This window comes from Talpa europaea (genome assembly GCF_964194135.1).
Source record: "Talpa europaea genome assembly, chromosome: 4".
NCBI lineage: Eukaryota > Metazoa > Chordata > Mammalia > Eulipotyphla > Talpidae > Talpa > Talpa europaea.
Genome location: NC_140070.1, coordinates 51,454,466 through 51,476,613, shown reverse-complemented (window position 1 = coordinate 51,476,613; position 22,148 = coordinate 51,454,466). Strand labels below are relative to the sequence as shown.

The 22,148-nt window shown below is 45.2% G+C and overlaps 1 protein-coding gene across 2 annotated transcripts in view; it reads right to left on the bottom strand.

Moving 5' to 3' along the window:
* CLSTN2 (calsyntenin 2) overlaps window positions 1–22,148 on the bottom strand; it is a gene marked incomplete at both ends in the record, with an annotated part of 596,568 nt that overhangs the window by 136,894 nt on the left and 437,526 nt on the right. For both annotated transcript variants that reach the window (XM_084231583.1, XM_084231584.1), the window contains 3 exons: window positions 8,191–8,340; window positions 13,732–13,940; window positions 14,938–15,133. In XM_084231583.1, the coding sequence (XP_084087709.1) occupies window positions 8,191–8,340; window positions 13,732–13,940; window positions 14,938–15,133 (555 nt within the window). The remainder of the gene's footprint in view (window positions 1–8,190; window positions 8,341–13,731; window positions 13,941–14,937; window positions 15,134–22,148) is intronic.

The window sequence follows — 22,148 nt, the reverse complement described above, 5'->3', positions numbered from 1 at the left end:
TTGCTTTGGACTTTTATATACTTATGGTCTGTCTAAATCTGTCCACTCGATGTCCCCTTCTCTCCAGCTTGTCTTAGAGACTCCAATAAACTCGTTCCCACTAGGGTGTCCATGGGAAATAAGTTTCCTGCAGATGTTAGGAGACTTTTCCTGTAAAGGGCCAGCTATGAAATATTAGGCTTTGCATCTGATTATTAGGCGTTCCATCTGGTCTCTGTTGAAAAGACTCAGTTCTGCCACTGAAGTGTAAAAGCAGCCCTGAGATAGTGTGTGAATGAATGAGTGTGTTTCTGGGCCAATAAAACTTTATTTATGGAGACAAAAATTTGAATTTTATATGATCGTATGTGCTATGAAAAGTTCTTCTTCTGAATTTTTTCAACTATTTAAGATATAAAAGCCATTTCTCAGCTTACAGTAGCACAAAAAACAGGTGGTCAACTACATGTGGCTTGCAGGCTATAGTTTGCTGATAGCTAGCTTAAGAGTTACTCCTTCCAGAGATTGTTGCATTATAAGTGGGAATTAGGCTTTAGAACAAAAAGTCGGTGTCCTCATGGTGGAATCTTGCATGTCCCGGCAGGCTGTGAAGGAGAGGACCGAGCATGAGGAAGGAGCCATTGTTTCCTTGGCCTTTCTGGCTCTGCCCTCACACAGCAGCCTGCAGTAAGGGCAACAGTGCCAAGCAATCCTTTGCTGGCCACCACTCCACCTTCTGAGCCTTGCCCCATTCCATTTCCCTAAGCAAATCTGGACGTCTTCCTGAGCTTACCACCCTGTGCTTAGAAATCAATGCCTTTCACATAGTGAAAACAAAGCCAGCTCTTCAGTGTACTTGATCAAGAATTGATTCGACTTTTGGAAAGGGCAGGGTGAGGCTGGTTGACCCTGGGGTCTGAGCTTTTTTTCTCCTTGTCAGGATGGTGGCAGGTGGGCAGCTGCAGTGGGTGCAGAAGGAATAAGGGTACTCACTGGACAAGGCTTAGCAGGGATCTTTCCTCCCCAAGACGTGCGACTGCCACATGTGACTGACTGCCAGCCTGTCCTTTTGCCTATGGGGTCTCAAGGGATCTGTCTGAAAATCTAGCCACCTTTGCTGCCCAGTGCTTTGAATTGGCTTTGGAATAAGTACACGACTTTAAATACTTTTCTAGAAGTTCTTCACTTACAACTACATTAAGGAATAATTTGCCTTTCCAGCTGTTCTCCTTGCCATAATCTCACATCCCAGCTAGCCTCTATAGGGTTGGCCAAGGACTCCTTCTCCCCAAGACCCCCTCACCACACTGAGGCATGACAGCCTCCAGGTTTCTCCCTGCCCTTGGGGTTGCACATGAGACCCTCTCCAAGATCTGGTTCCCACTGACCTATGCATTCTTCTCCCCCACCACATCCTGCTTCTTCCCACTTTCTTGAATCTGCTCAATAATCTGGAACACTTGCCTCTGTGCTAAAACTAATATCTTTTAGGATCTGACCCAGGTGCATCTTCCCCTAAGTCTTCACAAGGATAAGCTTTTCTCCTTTGTGTCCCCACAGCGTTCTCTCTCAGAGCTTTTATCCTCAGTATTGCATCATCTTCTTCTGAAAGTTTTCTGGGAGGTCTCACTAGTCTCTATTCCCAGCTTTCAGCATAGAGAGGGTCTTCACTAAAGGGTGAAGGAATTCACTCCAAAAATATTTCCCATTTTGTAATGTCCTCACAATACTGATGAGTGTGGGTCTGCTAAACTTAAGTGGCCTGTTTGGCTACCATTATGGTTACTTGCAGTTCTGCATTCCTATACGAGATCAGAACTGCCCTTCAGAACCGGTCAATCAGCCACAGGATCCAAACCTTGCAAGGTGCATTTCAAATCAATCAAGAGCAGAAAGCTTGATCACTCTGGGAAGGCTATGCATCAAGAGGTATGACTGGGGGCCTCCCCGGTGGTGCAGCAGTTGAGTGCAGTGCTGTGAAACTGTCCGCAGCCTCTGCAGTGCTGGTTCAATTCCCCGCCAGCCAGGGAGAAACCCACATGGCGCAGCAGACCCCTCCTGCCTCACCTGCTGCTCCCCTCAGCAGTGTCTTTGGTCCCTCTGCCTGTTCTGCTCCCTGCTCTGGCTCTGGTGAATTCTCTCACCCTCCCGCGCTTCTGACCTGTACCCCAGTTCTTGTATAAAATAAATAAATATTTATTTATTTGTTTATTTTTTTATATTTATTTATACAAGCACTGGGCACAGTCAGAAGCATGGGAGGGTGAGAGAATTCACCAGAGCCAGAGCGGGGAACAGAATAGGCAGACAGACGAAACACACTGCTGAGGGGAGCAGCAGGCACAGCAGGAGAGGTCTGCGCCACCATGTGGGGCCCTCGCTCGCAGCCGGAGTTTGAACCTGCGCTGCAGAGGCTGCTGGCAGCTTCGCAGCCCAGCGCTCAACCGCTGCGCCACCAGGGGAGGCCCAATAAATAAATCTTAAAAAAAAAGGTATGACCGGGAATGCCCGGGGGGCTGACAGATGCATAAACTTACTCCCGACTCATACATCATGAGGTATGACCGGGAACACCGAGGGGGGCGAGGACCAATGTATGACAAGGGACCCCAGAAGCTGATCAGTGGAATGCCTTGTTGATAAGATTAGAACCATGGCCGGGGATCTGGGGTCCAGTTTCAGTTACAACACTTGGTCATTCAAGCAGATAATTATCTGGTCAGCAGACTCATGTCCCCCTCAAGCCCTAGATGACATTCCTGAGTTTTACCCATTCTTTTCTCCTTGTCCTCCTAACCCATGCAGCTGATGCTGTATGATTATTCTATCAATAAAAACAGCCAGAATCTTGCTCTCAAGCAGCATCCTACATTATGTAGCCTGCTCCATGACTCCCATGTCTTTTTCAGTGTGGTATTACCTGATGCAACAGATGACTAAGGGGAAATTTATTTAACCAGCAAACTCATGCTGCTTTCTTTTCAACATAAAAGTGTTAGACCACTCTAGGTGATTAGGAAATATATTCTGCATGGTCTTCTTACTCCAGGTGAAGGCCAAGGACCAGCAACATCCAGACCTCCCCCAGACATTAACTCAGAGTCTGCATTTTACCGCCTCCTGGTGACTCCGTGCACACTCAGGTTTCAGAAGCACTCCTCTAATATACATCACCCTCCCTCCTGGTTGGTGGAGTGATGGAACCACTGAGACAATTGGATGCACCTGGAGAATTCTGCAAGCCAAAAGAACAGAAAGGAAGTGGTTCAATCACACGCCTGCCTCTCCTTCACTTCCTGTGTTGAATAGAAAGCATCACTCTGAAGGTGAAAGGAAGAGTGGTGTGCATGTGAGGGGAATGGGAACAGGTGGGGCTGGGTGTAGGGTGATGGGCGAGGTGGGGCTGCCAGCAGGGATGAGGTGGGTTAACCAAGATGGGGTTGGAAAGTAGGTTCTTTGATGTAGGAAACTTGGATCCAGAAGGACTGGATGGTTGGTCAGCAACATGCCTAGCGGAGAAATGCTGAAGGGCTACCAGAAAAGTGGCTCTCTTCAAGGGATTATTTTGCATAAAGGGAAAGTGAAATTCTGAGCTCTGGTCCTGCACTGGCAGGAGCAGGCAACAAATACGAAAATCTGACTTGTAGCAATAGAAGGGAAAATACAATCAGTAGGTGTCATGAAGACAATCTTTTAGCTTGAGAAAGAGATGGGTCAATGGATTGTAAAGAATAATAGAGAAAGACAGAAAGAAGGAATGTGTTTCACCAAATAAGATAGTAATGTAACATAACACAAACCAACTGAAAAACAAAAACCCTAAACCACCAACTGAATTACAAATAATCCTCTAGGATATGGTCTGTGCCCTTATCAGGAGGGGTCAGCACGGTCACCCCAAGTGGCTCTGCTGCTGCCATTGCCACCCTAACCCGGAGAGCATATGGGACATGGCATCCTCTGAGGAGCTCCCATCTATGAGGGAGTGCAGACCCTTCCTGAAGCCCTCAGGACACAGTCGGGGCCAGGCTTGGGTATTTCTAACCACTTGGGAGGGAGGAAACACACCAAGAGGACCACAAGGCCAGGCCCTGGCCCGAGAGGCAGGGTGCAAGCCTGTCTCTAGCATGTGGCTTGCTGCATATTCCTTGCTCCGAATAGACCCTCTGTTCATGGTAAGAAGTATTTATAGGGGAACTGTGAGTTCTCAACACTCAGGACAAATGAAGAGGTGCATTCTCCTTTCACAGGTTGCTCCTTCCCCGGGCAGCTGAGAGTGCGTCCTTTTGGCAAATCTCCACCCAACCCTGCATAGGGAGAGACCTTTACCACCTACCAGAATTACAACAGAGACACATCAGAGAAGACTTAGAACAGGTACAAGGATTTGAACTGCCAAACTGCATTTGCTTGGTGACTCTGGTTGCGGGAGAAGTCAGCTGGAGGAACAGACATACACACCTGGAGCCCTGCGGTTGTTTTCCAGGTGCAAAGTCTTGTTTCCTCCCCCTGTTTTCTCCCTGGGGCCACCTGATCCCCCCTCCACCCATTACTTATGTTAATAGGCAAGCTCTTAGCTTATGCCCAGGTGGTAGGTGGAAAGGTCAGTGAGTTCCAAGGGCTGTGACAAGTGTGGTTCTGCCTTCAGGGAGCCGATGTCTCTTCTGGGAAGACAAGGCCAACCCACAGGAATGAGATGGAAAATGGAAAACCACAGCCTCAGTCCTTAGCCAAGGTCTGCAAGGCAGGTGGCAGCACTGCCAGGGTCTCAGGTGTTCTGGGCATGGCTGGGTAAGGCCACCAGCTTGCTGGGAAACCAGGTGCTCCACTCCTGGGAGGGGCTGTCATGATGGGAAGGGGGCCGCTGCCCAGGGGCATCACTGAGGTCTTGGGGCGGTGTCCCTTACCTGAAATGGGAAGGAAGAGAATTCCTGGCTCCTCAAGACTGTTGCCTGGGAGCAGCTGATTGCAGCAAGGGCTGGGGAGCCCTAGGAAGGCTCCCCTGGAAGAGCTCCAGGGGAGACAGGAGGCCCCTGAGCATGATGAATGGCTTTCACTGTGCTGCAATCCCCGCCTGCCTGGAGGGAAATGACTTAGAACAGGTACAGGAATTTGAACTGCCAAACTCGTTTGCTTGGTGACTCTTGCTGCTGGTGTGAAGTCAGCTGGGGGAGCTGTTCTGGATAGTTAAGCCAGGCACCTGCCCACAACCCCTCAGGCACAGATGGGTCTGAGGAGCTTGAGGGACAGTGCAGCTCCTCACTCTGACCTTCAAAATTTTGACCACCCTCCTATCCTACACCTGAGCTCACCAATCTTGTTTCTTACTTCTCTCCAGTCCCTCTCTCCCCAGGCCCTATCTCCCCAGGCCCTATTCCAAGCAGACTGGCTCCCTTATATTGTTCCCAGGTCCCCTGAGGGACTGCCCTCTATCTGATTCTCCCTACCCAGTGCAGGCTTCACCCCACATCTGCTTCCTCCTTATGCATACTGCTTTCCCCTGGGAATCTGGAGACTTCGCACAGTAAGGGGCAGCCTGCTTCACTAGCAGGTAGCAAAGAAAACTGGTAAAGCACCCCAATTTGCTCTACAAAGTGGGAGGGGGGCGGACAGGAGATGTGTCTGGGACCAGTGGCGATATGCTCTCCCCTGGAGAAGGTGCTCTTCCAGGTGGGAGGCTGCAGCCCTGGCCGAGAATAGAGGAGAGAACAGGCCCTAAATGGGTTAGTGTTGGGGGTTCTCCAGGTTGGGGGCTGGGCCAGGAATGGCAGGAAGTTCTGTCTGGACAACCTGAGGGCCTGTCTATGATCTGAAAACCTTCTGGGATCATGCCTGGGGAGAGACTTAATGGCAGTCTAGTGGGGCTAAGTTGGAGGGAAGAAGGGCACAATGCTGAATCCAGTGTCAGCTTCTGCCAGCAAAGGCTAGCCAACAGGCAGGGAGGCCTCCAGGAAGTGGTTGACTCATGTTACACATGCTGAAATCGCTTTGCCTGACATGGTGAATGGATGCAGGGAATTGTTGCTCCCCTCTTTCCTTTGTTCCATAGAAGGGCACTTTTTCTCCCTAAGATGTCACTCACCAGTCACTCGACAAAGCCAGACGATCACTAGTTTGTGCTTGACCCTGTCTGGGCTCTGAGGATACAGCAGTGCACGGGCACGACCCTCCCCTCCAGGGGTTCCCGGTCTCGAGCTGGGGACAGTAGCACGCACCAGAGGATAGGTGTCCCTGTGCTGCACACAGAACTAAACATTATTAACATTTTTTCTTCCTATATTTGTAACACCGAGACAAAAACAAACTCTGTTAGGAAATCACATTTTAAATATAGGTACAGGAATGTAATTCTAAATCTGTCAGTGTCTCATTTATCAAAGACAAAAATGATCGGGATCATTCTCCAGATATAGCTTTGTGTTTTGTTTTCTCATTTAAAATTCCATTGTGAGCATTTTCCCCGCTTAGAAAGCTTTTATATTCATTCCAGCCTTTCTCTTCAAAAGCTAGGCCTTCGATGGGACCAGTCCTCACAAGATAAATAAAAACGAGTCTTTACTCAGTTTTTTGTATTTCATTCTTTCATTCATTCACTTGCTCATTCATTCATTCATTCATTCATTGTCAGTTTCTTGGGTATCCACCGTGGGGTTCAGACATGTGTTACGCCTGAGAATTCGGTGATGAACAAGAGACAGAATCCTCCCTCACGTGCTTAGTAAATTATACCCAACCCAGAGCTCAGACTCCTTGAAGGTTGGGTACACATGTTTTCCCAGCCTGCCTTTACCCTCTTTCTTTTTCTTGTTTGGTCCTAAATAGCCTGACCCTGGTTCTTTCCATCTTTTATGTCTTATCTATGACTCCTCAATTAAGTATTTCCTCTTCTCTACTTTGTTCAAAGGCAAATGATTGCTCTCTTTATCTTTCTAGTTGCAAGATCAAGGGAGAGAAAGTTGCTCAGTGAAGAACATTTTAAGAGATACCTTCTAAAGGGGAGTGGCCCCAGGTAGCTCCTCAGGGGTCTTTGCTTTGTACCACAAGCTCCTATCCACCTGACCCCGGCAAAATGGATCAGTGATGAATGTTGTACTAAAGGGGCATCCATTCAAAGCCTGACCAGAGACCTACCTGGTGGCCTGACATTAGTCTAGAGCTGCGGCTAGCATAGTGCAGGATGCTGGTATGCGAGGGTGCGAGGATTCGAGGTAGGGGTAGGGATGCAAGGATACATCCCTATCTAACTAACACAGTTAATTTCTCCTTTTACACAGGAATTTAAGAATGAGAGAGAGTGAGAGAGAGAGGGAATATAATAGGAGGCCTGAAATTAATGGACATATCAAGAGAAGGCAATAAACAGAAGGTAGTAAAGAGAAGCCATAAGTAGCCACGAAGTGCTGTGAGTTATGAGTAGCTGGTAGCCTGCAATAGCATCAACAGAGGCAGAAACAGGGTCAGTTGAACAACCAAAATGGTGGTGCAGAGATAACCCCAGCACTCCTGCTCTGCCCCTGATCTGTTGGTACCACCACTAGAGCTGCTGCTAGTCCATGAACCATCCACCTTTCTGTCAGGTCCATCTCTACCTCTGGCCTTGCCCTCCTCACTTCTAAGTTCGGTGATAAACCTCCATCCTCTGAGGGTCACTTTTGCTTTGTCTTCTTTACATTTTCCTAAAAGATCTAAACTAGAAAAAAAAAATCACCTCCATCCAAGGCATGGCTCATCCAGTCCCAGAGTCAATGTTTAGAAAGCCCCTAGTCCAGTGGCTGGATTGTGGATCTCCATCCTTTGCTGTCTAGCCTCCATAAACCCAAGGAACATGCCAACTATCTCAGTTGTCGAGAGATGATCACACCAGCCAGACTCAGCACCTTGCACAAGGTGAATAGGCATGTTGGTGCTTCCTCCTGAGCACTGCGAGATAATTACTATTGATTCAAAGATGTCGTGAGATTTGAGAAAGCATCCCCTGGACAAACTGGGGCCAAGACTTTGATGAGTTTCCTGGGACATTTTCAGTTGTAAAATGGGGATAATATATCAGGTGGGAGTTGTGTCAATAAGCTATTTCATTTCTTGCAGCAGAGAACATATTTAACATTTCTCTAGCTGTGTGTTGTGAAGATCTGAAGATGATTCCAGCACCTTCTACACATCAGGCCAAGATGTCTTCACTCAACAGCAAGAAGACAAGAACACACCTACCTTGCCAGCCAGGCTTGCAAACTGGCTTCACGTCCACCTGCACCAGAGTATCCTGAGCAGCGGGCTTCTGTCCACAGTCATAGGCTGTCACCAGGATCTCATACTGGCGCTGCTTGTCATAGCTCAGCTTCTCAGTGTTCCTGATGTTGCCTGGGTACACAGAATGCTCAGAATCATTTCAGATCAAGTTAACCACCTGCCTCCCTTCAAAATCACTCTCTGCTCCACCAACCTTCACCCAAAGGAAATTATTTTGGGGCTTTGGTAGCAGACTCCAAGGAGCCACAAACTGGGGCCCCCTGAGCAGCGGGATAGGGGATATTGAGCACAGATCCTGAACCCAACTGGTGTGTGTTTATAAGTAACGAGTGACAGAAAAAGCCCTTCAAGGTGTGCCCACGTGACCGTGTCTCTGAAGTAGTGCACAGGGAGCTCATCTGCCACGGAAACTCTGGGAAAAAGATGGAATTCAGAAAAGTCCTAACACATTTTTTAACATCTGGGCTCGTTGCCAGGAGTGTTCACTGCCTCTTCTCACATTATTTTGCTACAAAATAGGAAGTAAAATCAATAAGAAAATGTGTGACCTCCCTTCCCAAAGCTACACAGAATAACAGATTGCTTGCCCTGATGACAAAGATATTATTTTTTCTCCAAGCGGACCAAACAATTTTTCCGAGCTATTTGTGTACTTTAGATCCTATCGGTTTGATATTGTGTTTCAGAAATAAATATTTGTAATTAATAAGCAAAATTTTAATTGCATACTCTTGCTGAAATATAATTTTGGCTCTCAGAAATTAATAAAGGCCTAGTGTGCATTTAATCCTTTTTTAGTTTTTGACTCCAGGAGATTAAAGTCTTCCTTTGCTGAGAATAATATCATTCTTGCTTTAAAAAAAAAAACTGAAATGAAGAAAACAGACATTAAGAAACAAACCAACAAACAAATAGACAGACATGCCTGGCTGCCTGAGGTGTGCTTCTGTATTTCATCAACATGAAGGGAAAACTATTTAATGAAATTTCTTCCATTCCAACAGTTGTAAAATTGTTTATGTGAATGGAGCAAGACACAAAGTAAGTCAGGAAACCTTGGAAAATTAGAAAAAAATCACATAAGATTTTAAATAATTGAAAAAGTGATCCCCCTAGTCAGCCAGTATTAATAAAACAGGACTCAGTATTAGGCCGTGAGCCAGTGTTACAGGTGTGGGCCTCTGTGTGGGGGAGCAGAGGGGCGCAGAGGCCAGGAGGGGGCAAGAATTTTCCCAGGACATTGGACCAATGTCCAATAGAATGATTTGTTCTACTTTCTCTCTGGATTGTTCTAAAAATGCATCTACAGCCACTGATCTAAAGTAGAATTCAGTTACAAAAAGCCAGTCTGAATAAAACTGAGCTTGATATATTGCTTGCTGGTGACTGGTGTTCAGAGTCCTTTTCATTTTCCCTCAAATATTTATTTCACCCTCATCTTGGGGTCACACAGGCCTGGAACACTCGTTGTCAGCTGGTAACATTTCCTGTGGGGTCATGTTAACAAACTAGTTGGGGTTCCAGTCGTCACAGGGGAGGGCTTCTATCAGGTGGAAGCCCTCCACCAAAACTGGGGGGAAAACCATGTTGCGGTATTATCAAATGCAATTTTGAAGAAAAAGTTTTAACTTTCTTTATCTTTCAAGTTAAATGGCACTCAAAAGATACACTTCTTAGAGGAGGAAGGCTCAGGGTTTGCAATTCTTGTGACATTAAGCAGACCAAATACTATTGATTGTGGTAGAAAAATAAACACAAGCCCGCAATCCTTGACTCAATTTGTTGCAGCTCCACTTCCGTAACAAGTCTTAATGAAACTGTCTGAGAAACGAATTTACTCTCTCTGGCGTCATTGACTTCAGGCATGTGAGAATGGGTTTCAGAGCACAGAATTTGAAGCACTAGGTCCCACAGGAGTGAGTAACTATTGTGATCCATTGTGGCAAAGAGGGCCTTGTTTGCATAAGGCACACGTTTTCAAACTTTTGAAAGCTCACAAACATTCATTTTGCTTCTGTTACAATTGTGTTCCCCCTCCCGCACCCATATTTGAATGATTTCTCCTACTAGGTGGCTTTCTCAAGAGACCACAGTTAAGTCAGGTGAGTAATGGTCCCGAGGGATATCTCTCTGGTACAAAGGAACCTCAGAAGCCCACTCTCAAAAAACAACCAGTGCCTACCTTGCATGTTAGTGAAAGTATTATGTGAGACCTCAGATGCAGTGGGGAGCATGGAGACAAGCTCATTGACCTGCCTCCTCCTTCTGATGACATTCAGATCATAATAAGCCTTCTGGAAGCTATTTGGCCAGTAGCTTTGAAACTGTACATATCTTTGGGGCACACAATGCCGCATCTAAATATATTCTAGAAAAATCTAGTTGCGAATATGCTGAAGTGTTATTTACTACCTTTGACACATAGTAAAGAAACAGAGTGGTTGACAGTAAGGGAGCGCTAAGTGTGAGTCTACCCATTCAATAAAAAGTTGTTCAGCACGAAAAGTGGTCATAATGAGCTTTTTTTAAGATGGGAAAAATCCATATAATTGAACAATAAGTAAAAAAAAAAGGAAGATAAGGAAAGTGAGAGAAGTGTGTGGCCTTACTTTTGTTTCAAGACATCATAGAAAAACTCAGAAAAATGGTAAAATGTCAATAGTGGTTATGTTTGGTGTGATTTTTAGGTGCCTATTTCCTTTTTATACTTTTCTAAGCTTTCCAAACTTCCTACAAAAGGCACACATCAACTCAGAGTTACCTGCTTATGGTTTCAGCCTGGGGACTCATAGGGAGTACATAGCATGCATACCCCAGTCACCCAGGGTATCTAGTGTCAGGGCACCATGAGTAGAGCACTCCCCACATGCAGGGGTCCTGCAAACCAAATATCCACACACCGCCTCCTCAGGGCCTCACAACCCCAGAAGGAGTCTGGGACTGTTACTGCCAGGGTTTCACAGGGGTGGAATTCCTGGGGAGGGAGGTCAAGGACCTCCTGTTGGATGAGGTTGAGTCTCGAGTTAAGATAGGCAGGCTGACTACAAAATGTTTTCTAGCTTCCTTGCTGCCCTGATCCACCATTTTTCCTCCAAGAAAAGATCCTGGAAGGTTTAAGGATCCAGGAGTCATTACCTGAAACCCTGGGACTTTAAGGAGCGAGCCCCAAACTCAGCAGGGCATCACTTACGTACATGCAAAGAGCTTCTTCAAGGAGCCAGGAAGGTCGCTGGGAGAAGTGATGGAGAAGGGCCAAGTGGAAGTCTCCTTAGGAGAGCCCCTTCCATGCTTGCCCCAGGCCCTGCCTTCTTTACTTGGAGAAGTGCTTTTGTAAACCTTGCTGGCGGGGCCCACACTTCTGGGGAGTACCTACTCTCCTCTTCATCCTATGTTGTAAACCAACGTCAGAGGCATAGGCCTGGCAAAGGACCATTCCTCACTTTTAATGAGACAGCTAGGGAAACAAATTGGCATATGTTCATGAATTGGCTCATCAGGGTGAGTAATTATCTCCATGACTGGGGCAGTTTACCCTTTGATGAAAGAATTTGCATTTCATCTCTCATGGGGTGGTGACTCTCCAGAATGAAGATGGGAGGTCAAGTGGAGCTTGGCCGCTCATCACCAATACCTCCGCTTGTCTAGTCTTGCTCTCCACCAAGGACTTGTCACTCCCCAAATTCCAAAACTTTCATGGATATAGACCACACCACACAGCTAATCACAGGGGAACAAAAACCCACCAGAGAAAAAAAGAATACAAAATAGTTGTTATGGAGTAGGGTGCTTGTATGGTGTGTGCGTGTGTATGTGTAGTGTGTGGCATGTGTGGTGTGTGTGGTATATGTGTGGTGTGTAGGGTGTGTGTATGTGTGTGTGCTATGTTTGGTTTGTGTGTGGTGTGAATGGGATGTGTGTGTGGTATGTATGTATGGTTGTGTGTAGTGGGTGTGTAGTGTGTGTAATGTGTGTAGTGTATGTGTGTGTAGTATGTGTGTAGTGGGGTAAGTGTGTGTGTGTGTGTGTGTGTGTGTGTGTGTGTGAGTGGTGGGGACAGGCCAGCCATTTCACAGGGCCTGCAGGGAAAACAGTCAGGGAGCAATTCCAACAGGTTCTACTAATTAAAATCAGCTTCCTCTTAGTCCTGATCCAAACTTAATGAAAGCCCAGTATTTTCTCCTTTATTCTGTGCATACATCTGTGTCTGCACAACCTGCATTGAGCAATGTCCAGGTGTGTAATGGTCATTTCTACTTGTTCTACCATTTTATAAGAAATGCTGTCTTATTATAATTTTTCTGTTTTATGAATATTGGTTTCATCTTGTATGACAGATCATAAGCTACTGGAGGTCATGGATGAGGCTTCCACACCCTCCCCCAGTAGAGTCTGTGGCAGCTCTCAGGGTGTTGATGGCTGTATCATAGAGACAAGTCTCTCCCTGGACCCAACATTGGGGAACACTGGGTTTCTCTGGAAGACTGGCAAGGAAGTGATTGATGGTATTTCCCTCTGGGCAGTCAGTAGCTACTAGGAAGTTCACAGCGAATCATTTCCTCACTCCAGTTTGTGGCAAGTTTGTGAACTAACCTCACCCTTAATGCTACATGATATTCTCTTTTTTACTTTGATTTTTCTCTCCATTAATGGTAAGCTCCATGTGAGTAGGCCCATGTCTATTTGAGTTATATTCTATCTCCATGCCTGGCACTCATTAAGTGTTTACAGAGTGGGTAATCTTCAGAGTTTGCAACTTTTGCATCTTTATGCAGTACTAAGTCCTATTTGAAACAACACGGAGATTATGTCCATATACTCACATGCTGATGCTGCTAATTCCACAATATTCTTGGCAAATACTCACTTGATTACTATCAAGATATTGAAAATTACTGTCAATGTGGGCTGAGTAGATTGTGCCTCTGGCTGTGGTGTGTACACTATAATGAGTTTTTTATTAATGTTGATGGAGCAATAGCCACATGACATTATAGGACTGTTCTCAGCTCAGTTCAGGTTGGGCTTGGAGTATGTTGGGAGGATTCTTTCATGCTTCACTTTCATTAGGGTGGAAATTCTCAAAGGGCATCAACAAGAGCTTTAAAGATTCCTGAATGGATGTAGAGCTTAGAAGTTATTTCAAAACCTCCACCTTCTCTGTCAGCATGCCTCAGGGAAGAAGACAGATTGTTGTGACGGGAAGTAATGTTATAACTTGTTGAATAGGAAAGGGACCCAGGCATGCCCACATGGGTAGCATGGTTGTGCTGGACAACACTGGAAACCAGACTCCAGCAGTATCCAGATGTGTGACATCGGAGTTCTAAGGCCCCTATTCACTGAGTAGGTTTCTGAGGTGTCTGGGAGTGTTTTAGGCCTGACTGGGCTCCTAATCATGCAAGGGCATCCCTGTAGTGCAGGACTGAGTTCAGAGCTCCTGCTTCTGAGTGGAGTGGTGGAGTCATTCCCTTGGACCCACTGTGATCCCTGCAGGACACCCACCATTTCTGTCGATGGCAAAAGGCACGTCAGTGGTGACGATCTCGTAGTTGCAGATCTGGCTGTACTGGGGGGAACAGTCCTCATCGACGGCCTCCACCTGCAGGATGCTGTCGTAGATCTTGCCCTCTGTCACCACAGCCTTGTAGGCAGGCTCTTTGAAGGTGGGTGCAAACTCATTGATGTCCTTCACCTGGATATGGACCACAGCCCTGGGGGCACACACCGGAAGGGAGAGGTAGTGGTCAAAGAGAATCACATCATCTGTGGGCGGTGCCGGGGTCCCAAGCTCAAGTGAGTGGAGAAATCCCATGTCAGTCTAGGAGGCTGTCATTGAGGATTCTGTCCTCCCTCTTCCTGCAGAGCCCTCTACTGCCTGCACCCTGTCCTCTAAGATTAAGAGACTCATCCCATTCTTTGGCTTTTCTTGTCACCCAGCTTGAGGGCCCCTTACTTATTCCTTGCTCTATTCACCAAATTCAGTAAGAAGTTAGCCATGCTTACTATGTGTTAGGCTCTGAGCCAAACTCCATCTGGGAGAGTTACAACTCAAAAAAGAAAGTACTCTGAGAGAGAGAGAGGCACACAGATGGGCAGAAACCCAGGGGAAAGTCACAGCAGAGATGGCTCAAGGAGGACTTCCCAGAAAAAGTGAAACCTGAACTCAGTCCTGGCAGTGAAACTGAAGTAGAAAATGTCAGACTGACCTGCTGAAGTTGGGCCAGAACATGTAAACTAAACATTTCAGGGAAAGGCTGATACCCGCTGTCAAGGCCATATGCTTGATACATACTTTCCCAGCTGCTTGGACCCCTTGCTTTAAGTCAATAAATAAACAAATAAATAAATAAATAAATACCCTGTAACTTAGTTGCTTAGGGCTCAGATTTTGGAGAAGGCTCTCTTCTAAGCCTGCGGTGTAAATAAAGAACTTCCCTCCTCCTCTCTGAGCACTACTTAGCTTCTTGACGGAAACTGCTGCAACAGAACAGGAATGTCCTCAAGTGAGATAGGAAGGGGGTATTCTAGGTGTAGGAAGGGGCCTGTGCTGATGCCTGCAGGGACAAGCTGGAGTAACTGAAGTGGGCAAGGTGGCTGGAGCACCTGGTGTGACCACTGGGCACACACACTTGGAGGGCAACGTGTGATGGGATTGCAGCAGGGAGGGTAGCGGTGGGGAGGCTCAGGAGTCTCTGTCAGGCCACTCACTTGTGTGACTTCTTCCAGGCGGTCTCCCGGGGCCCCGCGCCACAGTCGTAGGCCTGGATGATGAACGTGTACTCCTTCTGCAGCTCGCAGTCGATGGGGCTTTTGGCGCGGAGCCGGCCCTCTCCCGATGTCTTGTTGAGCACCACCGCCTCAAAGGGCAGGTCCTGCCCGTGTATCTTGAATGCACAGATCTCCCCTGCAAAAGGATGGAAGACAAGAGGTGAGGATCCTGGAACTGCCAGGCTGAAGACCAAGCTTCTATAGGGCCAGATCTGCAAACTTCAAACCTCCAGGCCATTTTCTCCACAAGAAAATTGTCAAACCAGAAGAGGTCCCCAGAGATCCAGACCAACATGTTCATTTCATGGACAGTAAAACGGAAGTGTTTCATGCATGGAAATGTCACCCATCAAGTGTGTCGGGCAGAAAAGGGGAGACCCACCATGCAGGATTACTCTACTTTGTCAGTTTCTTTGCTTGTTCACCCTAGGCCCAGTGTGAGATTAAGGAATTCACTTAGTCAAAAGACTAATGACTGCAGAATAAAGGAGAAAAGGTTCAAAGCTTCCACAACCTATGCTCTGTGACAGCATCCTTGCTACTTGAATGTGTGGTTTGTGGACCAGCACCATGAGTATCCCCCAAGTAGAGGCCCAGGCCCATCCAGGCCTCAGTAATCAGAATCTGCATTTTAATGGTTCTCCAGGTGCTAGGTTTGCTCACTAAATCAGACCCCCTCTGCTCTTCTCCATCCCTCCCTCCAGGATTAAACACCAAAACTGCTGTAGCCACATCCCCCACCCACTGCCTCCAACATGTCTCACCTCCCCTCCCTCTCCTCCCCCAGGAACTTCCCTGTGGGGTGAGGGACTCCACTCACAGTAGCAATCTTCTCTCAAAACAGTGGGGGTGAGTCAATGTGAGTCTCAGTGTTCCTGCAGAGCCTAAAAAATTACTTCTTAAAGAGCTGAACATGTTGTGAAATGAATGCCTTTCCCCCTTCAGCTGGGTTAATGTGTATTATAGCTATTTCTCTGCATTAAAATGATAAGGGCATGAAAATACCTTCTTTTTCTCAACTGATGGATATTTGTTTCTTGAACCCCCAACTGCAAGTAAGCCCTGTAGTAAGTGCCTTGGGAAGTACTGCAAATCTGAGACATATTTCCTTCCTGTATTGAGGTAACTTGCAGACTTGCTGAGGTAGATGGTGTGTAGATGTGTGAAAAGACCACCAACAGCGCAGAGGGGTGTGTGAGCAGCAGAATTGAGCTATAGGTTACTGGGGCACCAAATGCATGCTTAGAGCCCAGAGGCCTGGCTCACAACCTACAGTCATTTACTTACACTTGATGTAGTAAATTATGCTCATACTCTGGGTCTTTTCTGTGTTACCAGTAAAATGGCTCAGGAGATGATATTGCAGGGGGCAACCTACCCTGATATGTCCCAACCCTCCTGGTCTGACATTGACCCAGCTGCCCTGTTGAGACCAGGATGAGGTACCCAGGGGACACAATTTAAGTGGACCCTCACTCTCATGGTGACCACGTGCCTGCCCAGCTATTTTCCAAGAGCTGACTCTGTGAGGGGAAGGGATAACGCTTTTGCTTGCTTTGTGCTAGGCACTGAGTTTGTACCTCCTCTTAGGGGATCTCATTTAATCTTCATAGCAAACCTGCAAGGCAGGTGTTTTATACAAAGTTGCACAAATTAAACAGAAAAAATAAATAAGCACCAGAGAGATTATTACTTGCTCAAGGTCACAGAACTAAGCTGAGTGTAAAGCCCAGGTTGGGCTGATTCCCATGACCATGGCCTCCCCATCTTAAGGCAGTCCCATACCTTTGAAGGGGACCACCCCAGAGATGCTTCATTAACATTCTGCATTCCCATTCAAGTCTCACTTAGGAGAGAAATCCCCCATTTTACTTCTAGGAAGCATGTCCTGATCTCTTACTAACAATGTTTTCTGAGATGGTCAATCAATACCAATCTTACCTTCAGGCTTTTGTTTTTTATTATTTAATCGATCCTCAATTTCATTATGAACACTGCATTTTCACTACATCCCCTCCTGGCCATTTCTCAAATGTGGTTGTGGAATAATGGACAAGACAGACAGGTTGCAGACCAGGCTCTAACAAGAAGGCTGGTTTCCATTAAGCTGCTGGGATCAACCCGAGTCTCTGACAAGGCCAGCTCAGCAGCCCCAGGGCAGAGGACAGCTTTCATTCCCTCCCCAAGTTTAATCTGCTCTCAATTGGCTGGAGTTGAATGGATGAACTTCTAAAGTGCCTGCTTTGTGATTCCATCTTAAGATCAATGCCAATATGGGAATGTTACCAGCAAATGTACCCAGCATGATTCTGGGGCATTCTCTGGAGTGCCCAGCCACCATGATTATAAGAACAATCAGACTATTTCTCTTTGAAGAGTCAAGTTAAACCAAAAATAAATGAGGGTAATTTTCTGTTGAAACATTTGATCACAACCAAAGTAGTTCTCAAGACTCAGAAATCCTTAACAAGAGGAAAAGAGAAGAAGGAGGAAAAGGAAGGGGGAGAGAAAAGGAGGGAGAAGTCCGAGGGAAGGTAACCTCAGGACTTTCATTTACCTAAGTTGAACACATTCAGTCCAATAGAACCAGTGGTTTTATTTATTTATTTATTTTATTTATTTTTTTTTGGTGAGTCGAATGAGTGCCAGCTACTGTGCTGGGCCTGGAGACATAAACAACTTGGAAGACCCCAAAACAGAAGGAACCCTGTTCCTACACACTCATTATCTAGTAGAAAAGACAGAGCAATGTGATGCTCACTCAGTCTCCACCAGCTCAGATTGAGACAAGTTCCAGTTTCCTTTAAACTGGAATTCATGTCACTCTTCTCATTTATCTGCCTCTTCATCTGATCCTTGTGTTCTGGTGCAAACACATTTATTTGTATATTCATACAATCACTTACTATTAGTTGGGGACTATGTGCCCAGCACTGGCAAAAATAATGATGCATAAAACCAGACCCAGTCCTGGACTAGCAGCTGCTTGCAGTCCGGTGTGGTGCCGAGTTCTGGTTCAGGGCTAACCTATGGGTGTGACTGCTGAGCTGAGGTCATAGGAAGAGGAGGAACATGCCCAGGCCAGGAAGGACCAGTCAAGTGTCAGGCAGAACACACTCTACGGTCTGTCAGCAGTGAGGCCAAGTAACTTCAGGGACAAGTGCGGCAGGAGCTTAATGGGTGTCTGACCTTAAAGTCGCTCAAGGTTGTGTTCAAGAAGGGCTTGGTGTAAATCTCTGCTGTTGCCATCTTGAAATCCTTAATAACGTTATCTTTGAAATAGTGTTTTATAATAAAGTCTGATTAGACCATGGAACATGTTGTGGGCACAGGAGACAAGTGCATTAGGCACAGCTGTTCTGGCTGCCCTGGTCAGCAACCCCACGAGCACAGACTCCCAGTGCTTGCGCAATGAGTGCGAGTTCCCAGGACTCAGAGAGAGAGAGAGCCACGTAAGCGTGTTAGGGAGTGGGGAGCCCCCAGCCTGGGAGTCAACCCCTTTCATGGGAACCCAAGCTGTTTTGAATGTAGAAAGAAGGCAGGGGCGTTATAAGAAACATGAACAAGCAAACAACTCTGTGTGGTATCCTTTCTCATTCATTGTAATTCCCTGGAGTAGCCAAACTCTATTCAGAGAATGATGACAGAGAAGAAAAGGCAAAAAACAGGCAACCCGTAGTTCCTTTTCTTTGGGTCCACCCCACTCAGGGAGCTGAAGGTGGAGGGCACAGGTAGAATGTGCTCACAACAAGGAGTGAAATGAAAGCAAGCTGAGTTCTGTTTGTGTGGCAATTATACTGCTCTGTAAAGAATTGAATCCACATGCATGCAAGCACTATGGAATGCAAATTCTGTTATTTTGGAAACTGCTCAGTGGTTAACCACTCTCATATTTGCATTTAAAACTGGCGTTGCACAGTATAAAGATAAATGGTAAAATTCATGCTAATTTCAAATTTTAATTTGTCTTTACCTAGGAGGGCATTAAAATAGCAAATGAAAAACTCTACAAATGTGTGGCTGTGGAAGGAAGGTCCCAGGCTGCAGTCCTGAGGAGGAGGGATATTTAAAACCAAGTTCCTGGCATCAGTGGGTGACACATTGGGCTGTCTTGAGCTTTTGTGATGCCTGTCACTGGAATTTGTTATTACTAATAAAGCACTTTGCTGGGAGGATGATGTGTTTAAAAGTAAAAGATCAGACTCAGGGGTTTCCATTAAAAATATTACTTATTAAATCTTGCTTTCCAGTCTGCTGTGCTGGGTGGGGGAGCTGCTGTGCCAGGAGCTGAGTGTGGGAGAGCAAGACAACGAGCACACGCTTTGGACCAGCTCTGTGGGAAACCAGGCCAGCAGCACCAGATTCTGATCTTGGGGGCTCTCATGCTGACTGCTGACTGTGGCTGTGGGTATGAACTTGGCTTTGCTCAGAAACCCCCAGAGAGGCCAGACCAGATCTGAGGGGGCCTGGTGGCTGCAGCCCTAAGTTACTTCAAAATTACTTTCTCTTCCACAGCAACCCACCTGCCCACAACACCAGCAGGACTGTATAGTTGTCTCTTAATCCTCTTATAAGATTCTAGGGGAAGTAAATGAAACCAATGAGTGAATAAATGGATGAATGAATATTTTTAGAGTATATTTAAAAGTGTATTTCAGAGTATACTTTTAGAGTACTCTATATTTTAGAGTGTATTTTGTTTCTACTCTTGAATGTCCTTGAACAACTGGTTGTGTTGACTCCATATTTCAGATGAGGAAATTGAATCTCAAAGAGGTTAATTGATTCACTCAATGTCACTTTGTTGGTAAGGAGCAGATCATGGACTGAAATCTAGACTCTCTGAATCTAAATCCAGCACCCTCTTAGCTCTTTCATGTTGCTTTTATCACTGGCTGAGTCTCTCATTCTAGGACAATGATTTTCCAAGTACACACCCTGAATCCATGGGTCCCCAAGACCCTTTTTGTGGGGACTACAAAGTCAATGTTATCTCTATATGAACAGGAAGACATTATCTGACTGTTTCACTGTGTTGATATTTGCACTGATGGTTTATTGGTAAAAACAGATGAACTAGAGCGTTGATACCTTAGGAACAGATAGCTACATTCTTTACCACACATATATAGCCAATGTGAAAAAACAAATGAATAAGGTCAATTTCACTTAATGACGTTGAACATGCAGTGCATATGATTGATTTTAGTAGATCTCAATCCCTGAGTACACCTTTTTAAAATATTCTATGGGGCAGAATGGAAAGTACACATAAGACATCTTTGTATAGTAAAATACAGGTGAGCCCCAGGAAAAGCTTTTGTGTGATAAGTTGAATTCGGTGCTGAACCTTTTTTCAAAGAATGCCATTTTTGCTTCCAATAGTGATTGTCAGACAAACTATGATGATTCAAACTTGAGTGTGGCAGACAATTTTTATAAGTAAGCTTGTCACTTCAAGAAAATGAGCTAGAAGTATTTGTTGTTGATGATAAACTTTGAGCTTATGATTATAGAAAAGTTGTGTCTGAGACAGTGAGTTTGACAATTTACCAATTACCAGTATGTAATACTTTTCTGAAGAATGATATTAATGAATGAGATTTTTTTATATTATATATAATAAATATGCCAACTTCTCAAAGATCTATGCAACATTGGATGGTTATCTTTCTGGTGGACATAATACATAACACATCATATAATGCAGTCATGTTTGGGTAAAAGATCCATTCATAACATGAAACAGCCTGATTAATTTTAATGTGTCATGTATAAGTCCATTAACATGATTCCAGATTTATTCCAAATATTTCTTGTTGGAGTTTTGTATAGCATTGAGAAAAGCATCTACACTCATCCCAACTACATACCTAGATGAATCTCTCTATTTTTCTTCATCTACTGCAACCTAAGCAACATATCACAATGGATTGGAAGTAGAAGCAGATATGAGGGTCTGTCTCTCTTCCATTAAGTGGGACATAGAAGATTACAAGAATGTATGAATGTATGCCCTGCCTGTCTCCTCACTAATTTTGTTTTAGAAAATGTACTTTTTTGGTCCAGTTATGATATATGTGTGTATATATATATATATATATATATATATGTATATATATATATGCATGTCATGATTTTATTATTGTTATTTTTAAATGCATTAATAAATAAACATTTGAACATTTTTTCAGTTTTAGTTTCTAATACAGAAAATATTGATAGATATGACCTACACAGACAAATGCTCTTGAAGGTCCTTCATGATGTTTAAAAGTGTAAAGGGGTTATAAGATGAAAAGGCTTGAGAACTGCTGTTCTTGTGATTCACCAACCATAGCATGAACCCAGATTGTGATTCCACATCTCATTCCTGATGCCTGAAATGTGACACACCACTTCTCAGAGAACCTCACAATCTAGAGCAAACCGATTTGCTTGTATCTCACAGCTGGGCCATTTGTAGTCAGAGTAATCAGGTGGAACTTTCTGTGTACAGCATATTGGGAGGAGAGGCACTTTCATTGCCAGCTCTTCCAGCAAGCACAGGTGGGTAAATCTAGCTCTGGGACCAGACAGGCTGACTCAAGTTCTAGTTCTGAGGTTGACTACCTGTGTACCCTTGGTTAAGAGTCTGATCTCTGTGCTTTTTCCTTATCTGTCAAATGGGAAGATATTAGTAATAGTTACCTCAAAGTGTCATGGGAAGTTGGGAGGATTAAATGAGGGCCCAGCGTGGAGGAAGTACTAAATAAATATTAGCTCTCATTACTGTCATTTTATTGAAAAATCAAACACTTCTGGCAAACTCCCTGTTCATGTTTGAAAACTGAAAAGGCTGAATGTAGAAATGATTTTACCATTAGAAATATTTAGAATGTATGTCACATGTGTCCTTTAAAAGCAATTTGGCTCCTGGAAGCTGCTTGCATCTATCAGCCATAGCTCACATATATATTATTGCCCTGAACATCTTTGTCCAATCACTGCATCCTACACATTTGCAAAATATCACTCAGGGCCAGTTTACTGGAGCTCAAGGGAAGAGTTTACTGGAGGAGGTAAAGTTTGTCTGTTTGGTGTTGCTATGATCTTTATTAGTGATCTTTATTGGGAAACGGTCGAGGGTGCTAAATATCTTTCCCCAATCA